The 19341-nt window shown below is 46.8% G+C and overlaps 1 protein-coding gene across 1 annotated transcript; it reads right to left on the reverse strand.

The window, feature by feature from the left end:
- Positions 1-8013: 8013 nt before the first annotated feature.
- LOC149371068 (uncharacterized) lies at positions 8014-14887 on the reverse strand. The gene is made up of 3 exons (XM_089584614.1): positions 14659-14887; positions 11474-11736; positions 8014-8693 (listed from the first exon to the last, which is right to left on the reverse strand). The coding sequence occupies exons 1-3, from the start codon at positions 14871-14873 to the stop codon at positions 8377-8379; spliced, it is 795 nt and encodes a 264-aa protein (XP_089440740.1). The 5' UTR covers positions 14874-14887; the 3' UTR covers positions 8014-8376.
- Positions 14888-19341: the final 4454 nt, after the last annotated feature.

A 19341-nucleotide genomic window follows, 5' to 3' on the forward strand; every position in this document is an offset into this window, starting at 1 on the left:
GGATGCTGTCCAAGTTCTGGAATAGATTGGCACCACTAAATGTGAAAAGCGTTTAACCTTGGCAACAGAGGCATATTCCAACAGCAAAGCATACTAACTTGATGCAGTCATCAATTAAAGGAGGCTTTTAGATGTTGCATGGGAGATCTTGAGATTAGCAAAGAGCTGCGATTTAAATCTCGGGTAAAATATTCGTGACTGCCAAACTTTCATGTCGTGAAGAAAGAAATTCTTTCCTTTGCCAACCGCAAGTATTCCAAATGTATAGCGATGGAAATCGGCCAATAGGCGTGGGCAGCATATCTTGACCCTAAAAGGAAGTGCACTAGAGGGCAGGTTAATCCCCTTCCACGTATAAGCTAATTCGTGCTTAGAATATAATGGTCTGAATACTGCGCAATACATGATGGAAATTATGTGTGCCTCCAGCATTGAAGCAATCTCATGTCTCGAAGCATGTCTACGCTGGGGATCAACACTACTTGTCAAACAATACTTACTTGAGGGTTATGGAAATTCTACGGGTAATCATTAAAGGATTAAAAATTTTTCACCACGATAAAAATTAGTAAATGCACTTTCGGACAACGGCAAAGTTCGACTGAAAAGTTTCTTAGGAGCTCAGATAAGCGAACAAGACAAGCTTGAGTGACCACGGAAAATTTACTAGGCTAAACAAACCTAGAAGAACCTTTTTCTTTAAAATTTTTGGGCTACTTGAAGAATCTGTCATTTAAGAAACACGTGAGGCCGAAAGTGACACGGACCTCTTATTAAGCGACGATAAACTGAAGCTCTATTCAATTGAGGTCACACAAAATAAGATGTGTGCCAGTGCGCGCATGTTCCAAGCCACCACTCGAGTCAGTACGCATTGATGAGTGATAACAGCTACGCTGATAGAAAAGATATCGCTGGCGTCAAACACAATGGCAATGTGAAGAGCAAATCGCAGAGAATACAGAGCGTATGTAGCCACTACTTTGTAAAGCGTGTGCCTTCTAAGTACCCGGTCGGGATGCCTTTCAAATAGTTTCAAAGGGCGCTGCCTCGTCTAGACAGTGGCGTTTCTGCCAGTCGATCAACTCATATCTCTGTGTGATGGAATCAAAAGAGGCCTGTGATGAATTACGCCTGGGAAAGCCGCCTAGTCCACATCGACTGCAAGCGCCTTTCTATTGGGCCTTAGAGATGAAATGGGAGCCATTTTGGAATGCGTATTTGAAGAATCATTTCCTGGTGGTCGACTTCCACCTCCATTTCAACTTGCGTGCGGTGATCATTCCCATAACGGATCATTTTAATAAGCTCGCACAAGCAACTGGGTATAGACCAATAACGTTAACAACGATTAATACTAATTTGTGATGAAAACTTTAGTGAAATATTGAGGAACTTCTAACCCTAATATGATTCAATTGTGAACAACACGAAGAACAACTTAACTGCTACATAATGGGAGTCAATATACTCACATCCGAAAACTAAGGTGGAAAATTTCTTTGCACCGCTGATGTTTCCGAAATAGGTATATCGTGGTATAACAAGCGTGTGTGCCAAGCCTGTTCTACTCTTCGATGGAAACCGCAAAGTCAAGCGGAGTGTCCACGTCATCAACGATGCCAACTAAAAGCGTAGCGCGTCCGGTGTCCGCGATAGACCCAAGATCCAGGTGAATGGCCAAGCTTGAGATCCTGCGGTGACAACAGCACGCTGAAGACGGTGAGTAAAAATCTCAGAGGTGCACGGGCAACGCGGAGCCGGCATGCCTCGATTTCTAACGTCTAACCTTCCCTGCACTTCAAAAGTCTCCAGACAGCCCAATCAAATGGTTCCTTCTTGGGGCTGCAAGGGGAAGAACTGGACGTATGACGTCTTTCTCATCTAATGAGGCAAGAGCCCACTGAGCCAGAACGAAAAGTGCCCAGAGTTCCAGAAAGGCTATGAAGAAAGTAGGTACCTTGAAATATTGGAATGGAATGCGAACTTGGTCAGCAAAATCTGCAGGAACGCTCCTTTGTTTGCGATGTGCAAAGGCCAGCCAACGCCACATTCTTTTTTTTTTTTTTACAAAGAACAGGGCACCAACTTCTGGCGAGAGCTTTGGCGGAAGTCTTCAGACTTGTTTGGTACCGACAGGTCTTATTATGATACTCCATAGCCGAAGCTTTTCGGCGCCCACTGCCATCATTTCAGTCATTACTTCCAAATGACTGTGCTGCTGACTCAAGAAGAGCAGCTCAAAAGAGGTTTAAATTTCTACGTGTCTGAAGGGTCAGAACGATGTGTATAGCCCTTGAGTTTCCAAGATGTGTCCAGGAAACCACAGCCCCAAAACCTTTTAGAGTCCGCCGCAGTGGCTCAGTGGTTATGGTGCTCGGCTCCTGACCCGAAAGACGCGAGTTCGTTCCCGGCCGCGGTGGTCGAGTTTCGATAGAGGCAAAATTCTAGACGCCCGCGTACTGTGCGATGTGAGCGCACGTTAAAAAAACCCAGGTGGTCGAAATTTCCGGAGCCCTTCACTACGGCGTCCTTCATAGCACGAGTGGCTTTGGGACGTTAAACTCCCATAAACCATAAACCAAAACCTTTTCGCTGATCTGCCTAAGAATGTCATGAATATGCCCCTAGACTACTATGTATTCGCCGCCCACGACTGAATCCGGATGATCGATGAAGTCTCTGGAAGGCTTTGCAATGTATTGCGCCGAATCGGGTTCATAAAGTCTACAACGTTTTAAAGCAACAGCATGGCTCCCATTCTACACAAGCTCCGGTGCCTTTGGAGTCGTCGTCGGCGTTGTGAGCGAAAAATCCCCGGAAAAGTAACCTAGGTAGGCTACCTTGGTCACAGGACATCGTGGTGTCATCAAAACCTTCCCACATGATTGTAAACAAACTGGCCACCATGGCAGATGGCAGTTAAATTAATTATTGGTGGCGGGAGTTTACTCGGGAAGAATTTAACGAATAAGATGACACATGTGCTACTTGTGGTAAATCTCTAGAAGCCATTGAACACCTCATACTGAAATGTGATGGTATCCATCCGAATGTCAATGCAGGCACAGTCACTCTCCCCCAGGCACTAGGGCTTAGAGATAACAATGGTCATGTAAATGAATCTGCGGTGGAAGTTCGCAAAAAGCCATTGCAAGATTGGTGGCGCAAAAGCAGAGAGGTGACATCAAGTTAGAAGTGTTGGAAAACGTATTTGAAGAAAATGGCGAATTTTCAGAGCAATTTACTACACAGTTAAACAAAAGTAAAGAAATAACGCTGCTCGTTTTATCCTGTCCAACTTTAACCGTACCGCAAGTGTAACAAGCATGAAAGCTAATCTTTCTTTGCCTCTTTTAGCATACCGCCGGCAGACAATTCGTTTGAGCCTCTTTCATAAACTATACCATCATCCCATGCTACATGATGCCCTCATTTCCTCCCCCAGATACGTGTCAAACCGCATTAATCATCGTCAAAAATTTGGCATTGAAACGTGTAACATTGTAAACTGCATTTCAGTCTTTCTTGCCCCGTACATCACGCGAATGGAGCCGCCTTCCCGCAGATATCGTCGACATAAGTGATAACCAGCATTTTCGTTCTGCACTAGCTAACATTGTATAACAGGAATATAATCTTTGTTTTGTATCATGCATTGCATCTGTTTATGTATCTTCATGTTCTGTAACCACTCCCCTCTTTAATGCCTTTGGCCTTGAGGGTTCAAAAATTACGAGGAACTTTAGCGGCTAAAGTGGTGAAAGGCGAAAGCCTGAGTGCTGCATTCTGCTATGTGATTGTTCACTTCCCATTTTGTTGGTGCATTAATTAACTGCTCATTAATGACGCTTAAGCTTCGCCTTTAGGAGTGGATCGCGACAGCGTGTTGCAGCGCTGCCAGGGAGTCCACGGAACGCCACCATCCGTTCGGCGCGATGCCTTGCCCTTTGAACGCAACGCTTTTTGAGGAAAGGAAATGGCGCTGTAATTCTCTGTCATCTAGGTGGACACCTGAGCCGCACCGTACAGGAAGGGAGGAAGTGTGGGTGAAAGAAGAAAGAGGGGCCGTAGTGAAGAAAATGAAAATTGTATTTGAGGATAGGAAATTACGCTTTAACTGTCTCACATATCTCAGTAGACACTAGTCGAAAATTGCATTTAAGGAAAGGAAGTTGCGCAGTAACTGTCTCACATATTTCGGTGGGCACCCGTCAAAATTCGCGCGTGGTGACGTCACGACAATTTGGACCAATCTGAAACGCGGACAAATACGCCTTGCTCGTCGGTAAATTGGTTTTTGAGGAAAGGAAATGTATCTGTCCCGCATATCTCGGTGGACACCTAAACCTCGCCGTAACGGGAAGGGAGGAAGATGGGAGTGAACGAAGACACCGTATTCACTAGACGCACCTTTGTTCAGTCCAAACCATCGAGCTGGCATAGCGGAGTGGTAGCGTGCTCGACTCGCACTCCGGAGACCGGGGTTCGATTCCCAAGCTCGGCCAGTTTCTTACTCGGTTTTATTTGTTTATCTGGTCTGACTAGAAAGGTTAATTAGACTAATTGGGTAAGTAAGCAATTAACTAAACTCAGTCAAACTTACTTGGAGCATCACTATACGATTGGTTGCATGGTTAGTAGCCAAAGTACAATTGGCCCCGTTTGAAATTCGAGCACTGTGACGTCACGACCGTTTCAACCAACTGAAAAGCGTGACATTTCTGTCGACAGCTCCTGCTTACAACGATGAGGCATTGGGCGCATTTGTTTTTCAGTCCGGGACTACTTGCGGACTCGAGTCCGGTATTTGTTTTTCTCGGGCACCCCGAAAGCTCCGCCCACCTGCTTGCATCGCCATAGCAACGCGTTCGTTTTTAGCCTATGGCAGTCCGCGGGCTGCTTGGGGCTGCTGAGAAGGCAGCAGACGATAGCTGCGCGCCGCGCTGGCAGCCATATTAAGTTAGACTCCGTGTGCATTTTGAGTGCTTTTCGTGTCCCTGGAGGTCGATATCATGCGTTAAACCTTCACATGAGCTCCGTAGCTCCTCTCTGAGCCATCGCAAGACTTTTTGTTCTTGCATCTTCGTTTATTTTCTTGAAATCCACCGCACACGGACGCGCGTTCGGAGCTGCGAGCGCGTATTGTTTGCTCGTGTCGTCAAGAGGTTCTTGTTCGCTTGTTTTGCCACATGCTGTCTGTACGCTTACCTGAAAGCATCGCAGGTGAACCACTCGTATACTGGAGCAGCTATAGAGCTTGTTGTCAACATTTTTGCGGAGGCTTTCGTCTATCCGCCTTTCCGCAACGAGTTGGGCTACTTTGTGCGAACTTCGCCGCAAGCAGTAGCGGCGAGCATACCTCCGAAGCTGAGTTCTGTAATGCACCTGCGCTAAGCTGACAGTACAGTCTTTAAATCGACTCAGTATCATGATCGAGCGCACGGCGTTGCTTCGGCGTCGTAGTGGCCGTGGCTTGCATCGTCTGCTAGCAGATGACAGCGTCCTTGTACGGTAACCGAGGGGGAGCCCGACTCTGGCGCCGTGTTCGAAAGCAGCCTATGGCAAGTAGGTCATGTGACCATGACGCTTTTCCTGTCCGAGCGGAAGCCGAGACCTGCCAGCAAGTAGTCCGGGAATGGAAAAACAAATGCGGCCATTAAAGGCTTCCGCCTTAAAAAATCGGAGCACGGTCACAACTGCCACCACACCGCTTCAAAGGGGACGCTGCTATCTTCCATACATCCATCCATCCCGGGTAGCATAAGCCCCACCGGTGGCAGACCCTGCCATCGCAGGGAAGTAGCGCATCGCTTCACTGTTGCACCACAGCGCCAGAGGAGGCATGAGTGCTCCCAGGGATCTATGAATGATCAGCAGAGAATGACCAATTATGCATATTGAAGCATTAGCTCATTAACGCGTTAGCGTTAATGAGCTAATACCCTTACCCTTAGAAGCATACCCTTAGAAGTTTTAGTGTCCCCTTAAATTTTTAGCCCATCCACTTTGCGCCATTACAGCTGCTGCTCTTCTCGCTGTTACGCCTCGGAGATCTGCACGCTAGTTGTGTGACTTACAGTTGCTTTCTTTTAAATGCTCCCGCGTGAGTGCGCCCGCAGCGCAATAGCCTCACTGCCGAATTTTGTCCAGCGTAGCCGGTCCCTACTGTTCACCCTCGTTTACTTCAGCGCGGCATACATGACAGCAATTACATTATTGTAGTGAAATAACTATTATGCGCTTTAATTCGTAATGCAATAGATTCTTTCCTGCACTGGTAGTTTAGTAATGTAATTACTTGATTCTCGTTAGTAATCTCGCTCTAAAGGTTATTATTCACGAAATTGCCTTCCCTGAAGTGGGTCACTGCTGTTGGTGCCGGCAAAGTCCTGGTCTTTAGCATGCCCGGTAGGGCGCCTCGAAATCGGGAACGACGCAAGGCAGGCCTAGCTGCGCCAGTTAAGGGTCAGCAAGTACAAATGAACTATAAAGAACGTGCGTCCGAACCAGGCGGTGTCTTTAGCTCTCGGGTCACCGCCGGCGCGTATACGAAAGGAAGGCAGTAGAGCACGTTACGCGAGTATCTTCCAAGCAGCAAGACTTAAAGCAGTGCTTGTTGCGCCGAAGGGCAGATCGCAAACGTAGAAGTTAAAGCGAATCAGGAACGCGCAGAGTCACTCCTACAGTCACTTCTGCTAAGGAAACCACGGTGTCCGGCTCTGATCATCACCACAGGACGCGGGTGAACATCCGGTAATGCGCATGGCGGGAACATTCTCGACCTCAGGCTGCCGGGGTCGATTTCCGGGACCGCCGTAGCAAACGGTGGAGATTGCGTTGGGCAGCAAACAGTTGGTTTCGCGGCCCCTTTCTGTGTTGAGCCCAATGAAAGGGGTGAGTCCTTTGCCGCACTTCTGTCTTCAGTGTTTTCTTCGTAGCTCAGGTGCGTACGATATTATTGCGAAAGCACTAATCCGGAGGTTATGAGCCTATCAAAATTTTCTCTTACCGATTGTTTGTCTGAGAAGCGCAAGCGCTCCGTTCCGCGGCAGCCTACTTGTTAAATGCAGCCGGTGCGGCCAACGAAGGCAGCGTCACCAACCGGCGTGTGCCAGACACATCGTAGCTAATTATAATCATTCAAAACGACGGCTGAACATTGGCGCTGTTGAGTAGTGTATTACAGCCGCCTTTTGAGCAGTACGGCAGTTCGAGTCCGCTTTCTTCCGTGCAATTTTATTTTTTTTAACAGTTTTCAGCCGTAATTATCTTTGGCTGTGTTCAATTTCTTTGATGTCGCAAATCGGAATACTTAATGGCTTGTAACTCGTTTAGGAAGCTTTCTGACTAATATTTTCTTCCTTCTTTTCTTATGAATTGGTCACAAGGTTGGCCAATTAATTTTGGGTTTTAAGCTGAAAACTACCGTCTAGATATACAATTTTACGTACTCTATTGGGTTTGTTAGCCCTTTTAGGTGAGCCCCTGTGAGACTCTTCACTCTGCATATTCCATAAGCAGACTTCAAAAACCTCATGGTTGTACAAGCTGAAGTTGTCGAATACGCCCTGCGGCACTGCCCTCTCATCTTCTACGTGGCATTAATCCGCTGGTCCCGTCACGCGCAAAATCGTTTCTTGCCGATTGAATGTCCGAGAAGCGTGAGCGCTCTATCCCGCAGCACTGCTCGCTCATCGTCCTCTTCTACGTAGCACAAATCCCTGCTTCCACACTGATTCAAATGTAGTAGTTTAGTCCCTCACCTCTCCTGAGCTGTCATTCACTGTAAAGATTTAAGGAACAGTAAAAGCTCGCAGTGGAAGCCTGCAATTCACAAGTACTCCTAAGATACGAAACCAGTTGAGACCACAGAGTGTGAATTCATGACCTTTGATGTTTATTGACATGGGTGTAGGTGCTCGACAACAGGTACTTTAATACTTTTTTTTATTGGTACTGCAACCGCCCTTAAGATGTTCACAAAAAAAGAGTTGGCTTGCCCCAAATGTTTTACCTTCTTTCAATCACATGACCACTGCGGTTCTGCGCAGCTTTTCAAATTTCCAGGCGTACAAAATACTCACGCACTAGGCTTCGTTCAAACCCCGCCTCGAAATCAACATCAGATACAGGTCACGTATCTCTATGTCTTATGGATTACGTCTTTTTGCTAAACTCCGACCAAAGCAAACTTTTAACATTTCTATTTCTTTAGGTCTCGCTGTAGTGACATTTTAACTTTCCAGCATTGACTGCTTACATTAACCCTCTGTGTTCGTTGCACAAAAAAAGGACGACTACAACTACCGCAATCTCGAATGGATTTCGTTGTTATCTGAAAACGGACGACATCGCAAGCTTGCCAACAGCGGCTCATGGCAGAATAGCCACAACACGTGCCGGTGCCCCGCTGGCCTGACAGACCTTGATGGGCAGCACGACAGCCTTAGCCCCGTAGGCGGGCACCCGTGACAAATCTGCCAGGTTCTCGAGCTTGTACACGTTGTGAGCGGCCAAGGTTCTGTGCGTGGACGAAGCTCTGAACTGGTCCACAGATGGTGAGTCCAATCCGACGCCGTATATGCTGCGTTGCTCGACGAGGAACTGCGCGGCCTCAGTCGAGAAAGTCGGGAAATGCCTCCATCCGTGCTCATCGATGCCCAAGTACGCCTCGCGGTTGGGCCACAGTTGCGTCACAGGAGAAGGTTTGGAGAAATAAAGAAGCGTGTCGCACCAAACGAAGTCGACAAACAGGAGGACAGCTCAGTGCATTAGATCTTGGCGAGAGGCGAAATGGCCTCCAAGATTTAGTAAAAAGACAAAGCATTTTGGATGTTTTCTGCCACCTTACGAAATCCCACATATATTAAGGGAATGCTGCATGTTTTTAGTACACCGTATCAACGTTCTGGTCGCATTTATTAACCATCACAAACTTCTGTGCTTACCGCCGTTGGCAGCGATTTCAAACGGCTTTCGGGACCGCAGGACAAAGGGACCCCATGAATGAGAAGTAAATTTTTTTTGTTGCTGAAAGTGAACATTTGAAAGAAAGGAAATTTAAATAGCTCATCACTTTGCTGCTGGCTTATTTTTGAACCATTACGACCGGCGAGCCCACTTTATGTATCCAATACAGGCTATATATCCGGTATATATATCCGGCTACATATCCGATTACGCATGTCTGTTGCACGTCGTGCTTACGTTGAAGTGTGCGGTACTTATACTCCTAAGGCGAATTATCACACAGCTGACATTCAGAAGACCTATCCAGAAACAAGAAGCAGCACAAACGTACCTGACGTAGCGGAAAACCGACATGAAACTAACAATTTCGCTGGTTGATTTTTCATCTTGAGGAATGCACCCAACACAAACAGTACGGAAATGCAAATCATGCGCACACATAACCGTGGTCTGTGTGGTTGTGCACTCGTTTGAAAGATGGAAACCAATGCGCCAAGGTGTCTGTACCGAGGACTGAACATGAAAGAAAACATTCATTCAAGCAATCGTCTTTAGCCAACTGGTATCTAACTTTTCCGCAACATAAGTTTTCATTAGTGCCAAGAATGAACTATTTCGCGTTGATATACTTTATTAATGAGAAAATAATTCTCGGGATAACTGAGTGGTGGGCATTAAAATGATGTGCAAAGCAATGGAAGAAAGTGGACAGCAATTCTGTACAAGACTGCAAATACGCTTAAAAACCTCCCCGCCAGAGGGTTTTCTTTCATGAAATAAGTTCGGGTACCTCTCATCGTTCTAGCCAACTTGTGACCAAGATTCACTGATAATACATGTGATGTGATGAACAGCTTAGACCACAGAGAGCAACAGCATGGCATCCCTTCAATGGTCTGCAGCATTCTGATTGTGTAACACTGCTCATTTCTTTTTGATCCGCTCGGCTGACATTGTTTCAGGTCATAATCCATTCAAAATATTGAGAGATATTTGCATGCGCTCCGTGTGACCCCGTGACGGCTACGTTTCGATCAAGGTGAAACCGCAAAAGGCACCCGTGTGCTGCGCCTTTCAGGGCATGTTAAAGTGCCCTGGCGGCATATAAAAATCCACGTGTATGACTACGGCGTCCGTCAGAGTTTATGTGTTGTTTGGAGAAGTTAAATAGCGCAATTTACTCTTTTTTATTTTTCGTGAGCATCTTACAATATACGTGATGGCTACAGGCGCAGCGCTCAAATTCCAAGCGTTTAAAAGAAGACTTTAGGTAATTTTCAAAAATTGTCTTTTAGGGGTAAAAATGGCGCTTTCGCGGCAGAGTACTTACGCCAGAAAACCAGTGAATCGTTTTAAGTATAGCAAGAGGGTTACCTAATTTTTAATGCTTATCTTTTTAACTACAGAGTTAGGCGCCTAGTTTCGATAAGAGATTTGTAGTCGGTCGTTAGTAATTCCCATGTCAGTCTTTAGAATTTAGAAATCGCTATTACTCTTTGCGCTGTAGCTAGACAAAATTTGGCTATATCGTGCCAAAAATATGCGCTTTCGAAAGACATACATGCAGGCAAAGCATCCTTTCCACTGCATGTAACTAGCCAAAAAACCTAATTTTGTCGGACTGCAGCGGAAAGAGTAATCCTGTTTTCTAAATTCTATAAACTGATATGGCTATTACTAACGACCGGCTCCAAATCTCTAATTTCAACTAGGCGGCTAACTCTACCGTTAAAAACTAAATAATAATTAGTTAACCAGCTTCGTACTTAAAACGATTCACTGGTTTTCTGGTGTCCGCCAACACTGCTGATGCTATGCGAAATTTTTTACCTCAAAGACTATTTTTGAGAACCACTTATTCTTTCCTGTAGCACATGGTATATTGAATTACTATGTTCAATGAGATTTGCTTCAGATGTTGAAGATAACCTTTAGAAGCTGCAACACTGTTAGATAGATCTCCTTCCGGTTTGGAAAAGGTTTTGGTTTATTGGGGTTTAATGTCCCAAAGCGACTGAGGCTATGAGAGACGCCGTAGTGAAGGGCTGCAGAAATTTCGACCACATGGGGTTCTTTAACGTGCACTGACATCGCACAGCACACGGGGCTCTAGAAATTCAGCCGCCGCGGCCGGGATCGAACCCGCGTCTTTCGGGTCAGCAGCCGAGCGCCGTAACTACTGAGCCACCGCGGCGGGGCTATTTGGAAAAGGCATCGGTTGGGTTCCGATCGGTAGCCAAGCGTTCTATGACTCTCGCTCTGCGTGTCGAGGGTTTCGCATTTGCACCGCTTGAAAATATCTACTTACAGAGGTTGTTTACTCCGAAAAGAACTCTATACAACTTGAATTCTTGCGTGTTCAGTGCATATTAGTGTGAACTTTGGTCGCCGTAGGCAGAGTGGACGCTACGCTACGGTTGTAAGCGCCACCGATTCTATCAGACGTCGGGGTGTGAAGAGCCATTGAATATACCGCCTTTTTTCCTGTGTCAGCTCACCTTAGAGCGACCGGTCCTTACGATGACCAGTGCGCCGTTTGGTATCCGGCCATGCAGTTCCTCCCAGTGCTCAAGGTCTTCCACGGATAGTTGGTACGCGGGCTGTTCGCTCGCCTGCTTCTCGACGTCCACAAGCACGATGGGGAGGAATAGCTGCCGTTCGAGCGGGATCTGGCTCGCGGACCATTTGCCCGGGGCGAAGTGGATAGGGGCGTCCATGTACGTGCCTCCGCGCATGGGCAGCGAGAAGTTGTCGGCTTGGTACCTAAAAGAAGAAAAGATAGTGCAGCGCCGAACACTGTACAGCAGGACATTCAGTATGCAGCATTTCAATTTTCAATTTGTCAAGCGCAGGTACAGAAAAACTGAAGTTACAGATTTTTCGAAGCGAAACTTTCACTACGGGACCCCGGGCTTCAATCGCGGACCATGTAAATTTGACCTTCAGCTGAATTAGAGGTCAAACCATGAAAAGGAGAAAAAGAAACTGAGTCAATATCCATGACTGAGAGCCGAACTTGCAGCTGCGCGAGTAGGTCTTTAATGGCCGCTGACCGAGATCACTAAAAAAAAACACTAAGCTATCGCCGCAGCCAAGGCGCCGCGTGTTAAGGCCCGTTCACACTTGCGAGTCGCAGAGCTCGCGCGACCGTTTTGGTCGAAAAGCGACAATCGCAAAAGATCGCACTGGTCTAAACGCGACAATCGCAGGCCAGCCGCTCGCTGCTCAATTTTCCAGCCTTGCGACTGCGAGTCGCAAACGGCTGAACAAATCAGCGAGCGAGCCAAGCTTCCGGAAATGACACCGCTCCCAGCAGGCTGCCCTAGTCGTCGCTAAGCCTAGCCGATTTCACATCGAACGCCGCAGCTGGGTGTGCTTGGGACCCTGGTCAGCGCTAGTAATTAAGACGTTACATTCTTCACAGCTTTATTGTGAACCTACGTGCTCGATTTCTATGCTCGATACATGCTCGATTTCCACGACGCCTTAAGTAGCGGGGCTAGCAGACAACAGTCGAGCCGCATTGGGCAGCAGCAGCAAAGCGGCTGTGGGAAAAACTTTGCTTGTGTCGAAGTTATCACTTCTACCAGCAACTCGACATGAGCCAGTGATGTTCAAAAATGATTCGTTTTTTACATTCCTCTACCCAATGGCTTGGTATGAAGGCGAACAAGCAGTACAGAATGTCGGCTGAAATGTCGGCGTTCCTTCGCCGGCCCCACCCAATCGGTGCCACCGCCGGCTGCTGACGTAAAGAGCGCTACATAACGCGTTGCGCGCGGATTGAGGCGAAATACCGGCACCGCTGGTCGCACCGAGGCATAGAAGCACGAAATTTTAAAAAAAATATTGTTAATAATCGGCTTCCTATAGAGGTCTTCTACGTGGCATGACCACTCAGTGGCCTATACTCTGCAAGCTTATTATAGCCAACCTCACACAACACCATTTTCCGAGACCCTTTAAGGGTGAAATGTTTTGTTTACACGACAGACCAACGTCGACTGCGAGTGGTGAATTGAAATGGTCCCCAGTAATCGCAGATTTTTTATCAGTTCATTTCAATAGCTCTCGTCTATTTTACTCAAGCTTTACTGGGGGTTGTGTTCGGCTCGTGATGCAATCGTGCTCTGTCACATTTGGCGGAGCTAGTTTTAACGATAAATACACGATACTTTCTGCCCTGATGTTCTCTGAGTAATAAGCATTTGCTATCCCTACTTTATTATTCACTGCACTTTGCGGTATGGTGCGGTAAGTGCTGTTTAACAGCCCGAAGCAGAGTGAGGACTAAAAAAGAGCCACAGCTGAAGGCGTCAGGATATTTTGACCACCTGAGGCTTTTAAATTGTGGTGAACCATGCGAAGCAAAATACCAAAAAACTGCGCCACTTGTTTTTGACAAATGTCATTTGGGTGGCGTGCCGCTCAAGATTTCCACGAAGCTGCTTCAAGCAAGATTGTAGATGGTAGATCGTAGGATGGACGGGCGTAGATTTAGGCTCCTGTATTTGGAGAATGTACTAGCCCGCAAGCGCACTCATTTCGTGCGCTTATGTTTCTATTTGCTATACCGTTCATTGGTACAAGGCGTTCTTATAAGGTTTAGAAAGCACATGTGCAATGATTGCAGCTTTTTCACATAATTTTACGCTACATATTCAATTATTTTAATATCTACATAACATAGAATACATCTACATAGAATATCTACATAACAACGGAGCAAGCTGAAACTGTGCACATTTGATATATATTGTGACGAAGACGAAGCTGGCAGTGGCGCGGGACGGAGGAGGTGAACAACAACAACCCGCGCTAGGCCAGCGGCCATTAAATCATCTCATAGCCATGGTTCACCACGTCTCATTCTTCGGCTGGCCGCCGCGTTACATTTGGTGTGAGGTGCTGGGGTCCTTTCATCGCCATCCTGGTCCCGGAGCTTCGGTGTCCTGCGCCTGCCATGGACGTCGGCCGTGAGTGCCTGGTCCGCGCCGCCCGGCTGTGCCCCAGCCCGCCGGACCTGAACCGACCTCGCCGCTCACCCCAGCCCCGTCCCCCGCCCGGACCACAATACACGACGACCCAAGACCCCACCGAACCGAGACCCCCCCGAACCGAGACCCCACCGAACCGAGACCCCACCGACCCGAGACCCGACCGACCCAAGACCCAAGACCCACACGTGAAGACACCGCCCCCCTGCCCCTGCCGTCCGGTGCGTCCACGGACCACGGCCGTCAGCTCCTGGCACCCTCCGGCCCGGATGCTTCGTGGACCGGAACTCATTCTCTCATCTTTCTCATCGTGGCGGCCAGCACTGCACCATCTTCTACATATTGTTCGATCCTTCACTCAAGACCATCGCCATTTCGCCGTCTGTTCGTCACCGATCGGGACGATCGCTCGGAGGCCCCGGGTAGTGTGACGAAGACGAAGCTGGCAGTGGCGCGGGACGGAGCGCCCGCGCTAGGCCAGCGGCCATTAAATCATCTCATAGCCATGGTTCACCACGTCTCATTCTTCGGCTGGCCGCCGCGTTACAATATTGTGTGCTTACTTGACGGATGTCTTGAAAGAAGGGTATCGTTTTTGTTAATACACTCTCTTCACGGTGCATTTCAATCGCTGTATTCTCTATGCTGCGATCAAACTCGAAAATCGTTACAAATCAAATTTACTTACCAGTCTTCACTGGTGCTTCCTGTGCGCGTGAGACTCAGCCGAAATTGAACGTCATCCTCCCAGAAGATGGTTCGGTTGTTGAAGCTGTAGGATATGTCAATCAGCTTTTCTGGCGGAACGAGAGGCCCACCGCAGCTTTTGACGCTGGTGGCAAGAACATGGCCCAACGTGACAGCACAGCACACCAAGAAGAGTGCTGAAGACTTGGACGCCATGGTCAAGATATGCGGGGATGTTCTGCGTGATCAGAAGCAGTGGTCGTGCTTTAGAAGCCGCATCTCATTTTGAAAAGACGAAAGCACAAGCGGTTATAAAACAGGACAACACGCAAGGAAATTTCAACACTCAACTGTAAACTGCCGACTTTGCTTTGGAACAAAACTTCGAGAACGTTTTCGCTCATCCTTCAAATTCCGAACCAATCAATTTCATGGTTAGTGTAGTCGAAATATTGTAGAGGGAAACACACAGTTCCGCGCTTCTTCTATGTATATGTGGAATATCTGTTGGACGACCCTGTGCAGGAGCTAGTACAAAGGCTCAAGCATGCAATCGCACAAGAAACAGGGGAACTTCGGGGCCGTCACATCTTAGCAGCATTCTGCGCTATACTTCACTTCGTGTTATTCATGGGCATAGACATCTTATAAACTCTTATGAGGCGATTCTCGGCAACATTCTAGCAGTCCCCTCGTAGTGTGAATCAAAATGTGTATAATACTGACAATTTAAGAACAAGGAAGTGCACCCAATGCCAACCAACGCAAATTAGGCATTAGACCAAGTTGAAGCAAGCCAGAGTTATCGGAAGACTCTTAACAACAAAGCGCAGCAGATGTCGGCGGAGACAAAGACGAGAAAAGACACACACAAGCGCTAACTTCCGATACTCTTTTATATACGAGGGGGTACCCAAAAGAAACCGGGCTTATTTTTGTTTGAACTTATTTGTTCACATTTTAAGCACAGACCTTCAATCTCCTTCAAAGTATTCCCCACTTGCAATGATACGCTTGTCGAATCTTTCATTTCATTTTTCAAAACATTGTTTAAATTCATCTTTTGTGATGCTTGACAGTGCCTCCGTCGTTTTTTTCTTCACTTCAGCAACATCAGCGAAACGCTTTCCATTCACCTATTTTTCATTCTAGGAAACAAAGAAAGTAGCACGGGGCAAGGTCGGGAGAGTATGAGGGTTGAGGAATAGGGGTCATGCCATTTTTGGTCCAAAATTGTCGTAGAGACAGGGCTGTGTGAGCAGGGGCATTGCCATGATTGAAAAACCAGTCACCCGACCGCCACGAATCTGGCCGCTTCCACCGCACACTGTTGCCCAATCTTTTCAAAACATCCAAGTAGAAAGCCTGGCTAACTGTCTCACCCTGCGGAACAAATTCTCAATGGACGACTCCTCTCACGTCGAAAAAACAAATCAGCATTAATTTGAGGTTTGGTTTCACCTGACGAGCTTTCTTGAGGCGAGGTGAATTTGAAGTTTTCCATTGGCATGATTGTTGCTTTGATTCAGGATTCGTTTCAGGAACACTTGAGTTGTCCCCATAGCATCGTCCTTGTACGTCTTTCTTAATATTTCAAGAGTTTCCATTCAACTTTTTCCGAGCAAAAATCACAATTTCACCGGCGCACGCTGTTCACGAAAATCAGTCATTGCAAAAACGACATTCACACAAAACAGTCGTCACTCTAAAAATCTGCCTAAACTAGTCTGACCTCCTTCAACGATGGCACTCGGCTTACTGACTCTGGAATGTTCGTTCTATGCGCTCCTAGTGGCAAAACGCGGTACCACAGAAGCTTTGCCGACCAAAAAATTTAGTCCGGTTTCTTTTGGGTACCCCCTCGTATATATATATATATATATATATATATATATATATATATATATATATATATATATATATATATATATATATATATATATATATATATATATATTAATGATGATTATTATTAATTATAATTATTATTATTATTTGCTTTTAGCTTTGTTTCTTTTCTTTTTTCATCCTCTCCGTGCCCTTCTTGTGGTAGACTCCCCCGGTGTTCCTCTCCCGTGTGCTTTCCTTTTGCCTTTACTACGTACAGGTGAATACCAACATTTACCACCCGATTCTTGGCCGATCCCCCAGAGTGGGTATGTGCCATTCTGTCGTAGGCTACAACAACAACAACTACTTCCGATTATTCTTGGCCGATTCCCCAACGTGGGTACGTACCATCTTTTGTAAAGCCAACAACAGCAACTTCCAACTGGAAGTTAACGCTTGTCTGCGTCTATTCACTTTGTCCGTGTAGTTTCCTGCGCACTTTGCTGTCAAGAATAGATTAAAAACTAGACCACACGCACACATTACTGAAAGACGGCAATTTTCAACAATTTCTTCCTTTTAGTACTGTGGCCATAAGTCTGAGGATGTAAAATGAAATAACGTACGGTTCCTGCGTCCCGTTCAATCTCCAAGGCACAGCAGACGCAGGCTTCGTTGTGGTAGACACCCGTCGCGATGTCCAAGGGTTTCACTGAGCAACGTGGGCAGGCATGCGCTATATAAGGCAAGACCTCGCGTGACTGCGTCGATCATTTTACAAAACTACAGAGAATGAAAAGGAGCGATGTTCACTGCACTGTGTACTGCGCAAGATAGGTTCCGCGCCCAGCAACACGAGATGATAGCAGGAGACCAGGCACCTCGTAGGCGTTCTACTGTGATTTAGTACCAAGGCGTGGTATCTGGCCATATGATTCTCTTGAGGCGACGAAAGCGTCTTGCGAGATAGTATCAAGGCGCAGAAAGCGTGGAGTATATTTCGGCTGCTATATAGCGGCTCCGGCGAGGGGCTTAATGTTTATCACAGAAGGATGCGGTTACTCACTCATTCCTGCATCCAAGCAAGCACAACAAGAACCCAAAGTTGTTGTGCGGGAGTTTACTTTTTTTTCAGTCTTCTCCCTCTCAGCGTGCTTGAGGAAGCATTTGATAAGGTTTCGAACTTCCCCGCGCCTGTACCAATCAGCACTCCTCGTGGTGCCAGCAGGATACCCGAGCCTCTTGAAGAGGGAAAGCTTCTTTTTTTTTTAGGTGGACAATCAAAAAAGTTTTTTTGTACGTGGGAACTTGCTACAGAAGTAAAAATACAAATGGGGACTCCAGAGCTCATTGCTGCACAGGCACTCCCGAGGCCTTTCATTTTGCGAATGAATAAATGAGGAGTTAATGTAAAGCGCTGGAACTATCCTGAACAAAGTGTGTTTCAGGACACTAGGCTCCGCACCGGCATGGTGTGGAGTACCGAGTGATTTCCAAAACTGGAAGACTTTAAGTTTACTTTAGAGGGCTATTAGTAGGGCTTCAGCCGAGGTTTAACAAAGCTGGTCTCATACATGTGCAGTATTTTTTCAAAATGTTTATGCTTTGTCGTTATTTGTCACTGACAAAAGAAAGCACGCTGGAGCAAAGGAGGTTAATTTGTTTGTTCTGATAGCTTATTACACTACATTTAGCAGTACCTACCTGTCACAGAAGTGGCGGCAGCCTGTAAATTACTTTTGTCTGTATAAAACTGATGCGTCCGCGTTTTTTTGTATGTGTCTCGGGAAGAGCAAGAATGCATGCACGCTTCTTTCAGTTATTTAGACAACCCCTTCGCATTGCGAAAGCGGAGGCGACTCAAGGTCGACCCCGATACTGCCGAAGTCTTGAGCTGACCATTATCAGGAAAGAAGTTGCGGCGTACGTGACTGCCTTTTTGGTTGTGTTTTACTTTTTTGCGTTTCCAAGGTCGCCGAATCGAGAGTCGAAGCCTAGGGCTTCTTTTTAGTTGTGCGTTATTTTTTTCCTCCTCCAAGATGGCGGCCATGCAGAGTCAAAGTGTAGGTGCCTACGTGCGCTTGTTGCGCTTTTTGGCGTTTTGTTTTTTTTTTACGCCGACGCTGTGGCGCCGCGAGTGCTTGCCCGCTAGCGCTCGAGGTCGAGGGCTTTAAAAGGGGGCCGTATGGAAACGAACTTCAGTCCGCTCGTCGGTGGAAACGCTGCCGCCGCGAACTCCCGGGTCTCCGAGCCGCCGCACCGCATCCTCGAAACCGCAAGCTGCCCATGACGGACGTCGCCTTCGGGGGCCGCACTGACTGCGTGTTTGTGGATGGACTGCAGCCGCGCTTCCCGGTTGACTGTATGTTTGTTCACCTTCCGACTTTTGATTGAATGTATCTAATTGGCCTCTCACTTGTGTTCTGACCTGTGTAGAAATATTCAATGTATAACTTAATTCAGTGTGTTTACTGCTATGTGCTTTCCGCAATTGTTTTGTAGAATTATAGAATTGTAGTAGGTTTATAAGTGTTTCCATGTGCAATTTACAAACAAAAAAAGAAAATTCTTGGATCGTACCTTTTAAACCATGACACTATCCAAACTACTGATAAGGTTAAATATCTTGGTGTTATACTCACAGCATCCCTCGACTGGACAGCCCATGTTGACATGATAACTGCCAAAGCTTCTCGTCTTTTGTATTTTTTTCCAACGAAATTTCAAAAGCTCTCCCCAGGTACTAAAAGAAACATTATATTTGACAAATGTCAGGCCAGTATTAGAATATGCATGTGTAGCATGGGACCCTTTCACGGATACACTCATTGACAAGTTAGAAAGGGTACAGAAA

The sequence above is a fragment of the Amblyomma mixtum genome, chromosome 1 (assembly GCF_055824585.1).
Source record: "Amblyomma mixtum isolate Tamu chromosome 1, ASM5582458v1, whole genome shotgun sequence".
In the NCBI taxonomy this organism is placed as follows: Eukaryota; Metazoa; Arthropoda; class Arachnida; order Ixodida; family Ixodidae; genus Amblyomma; species Amblyomma mixtum.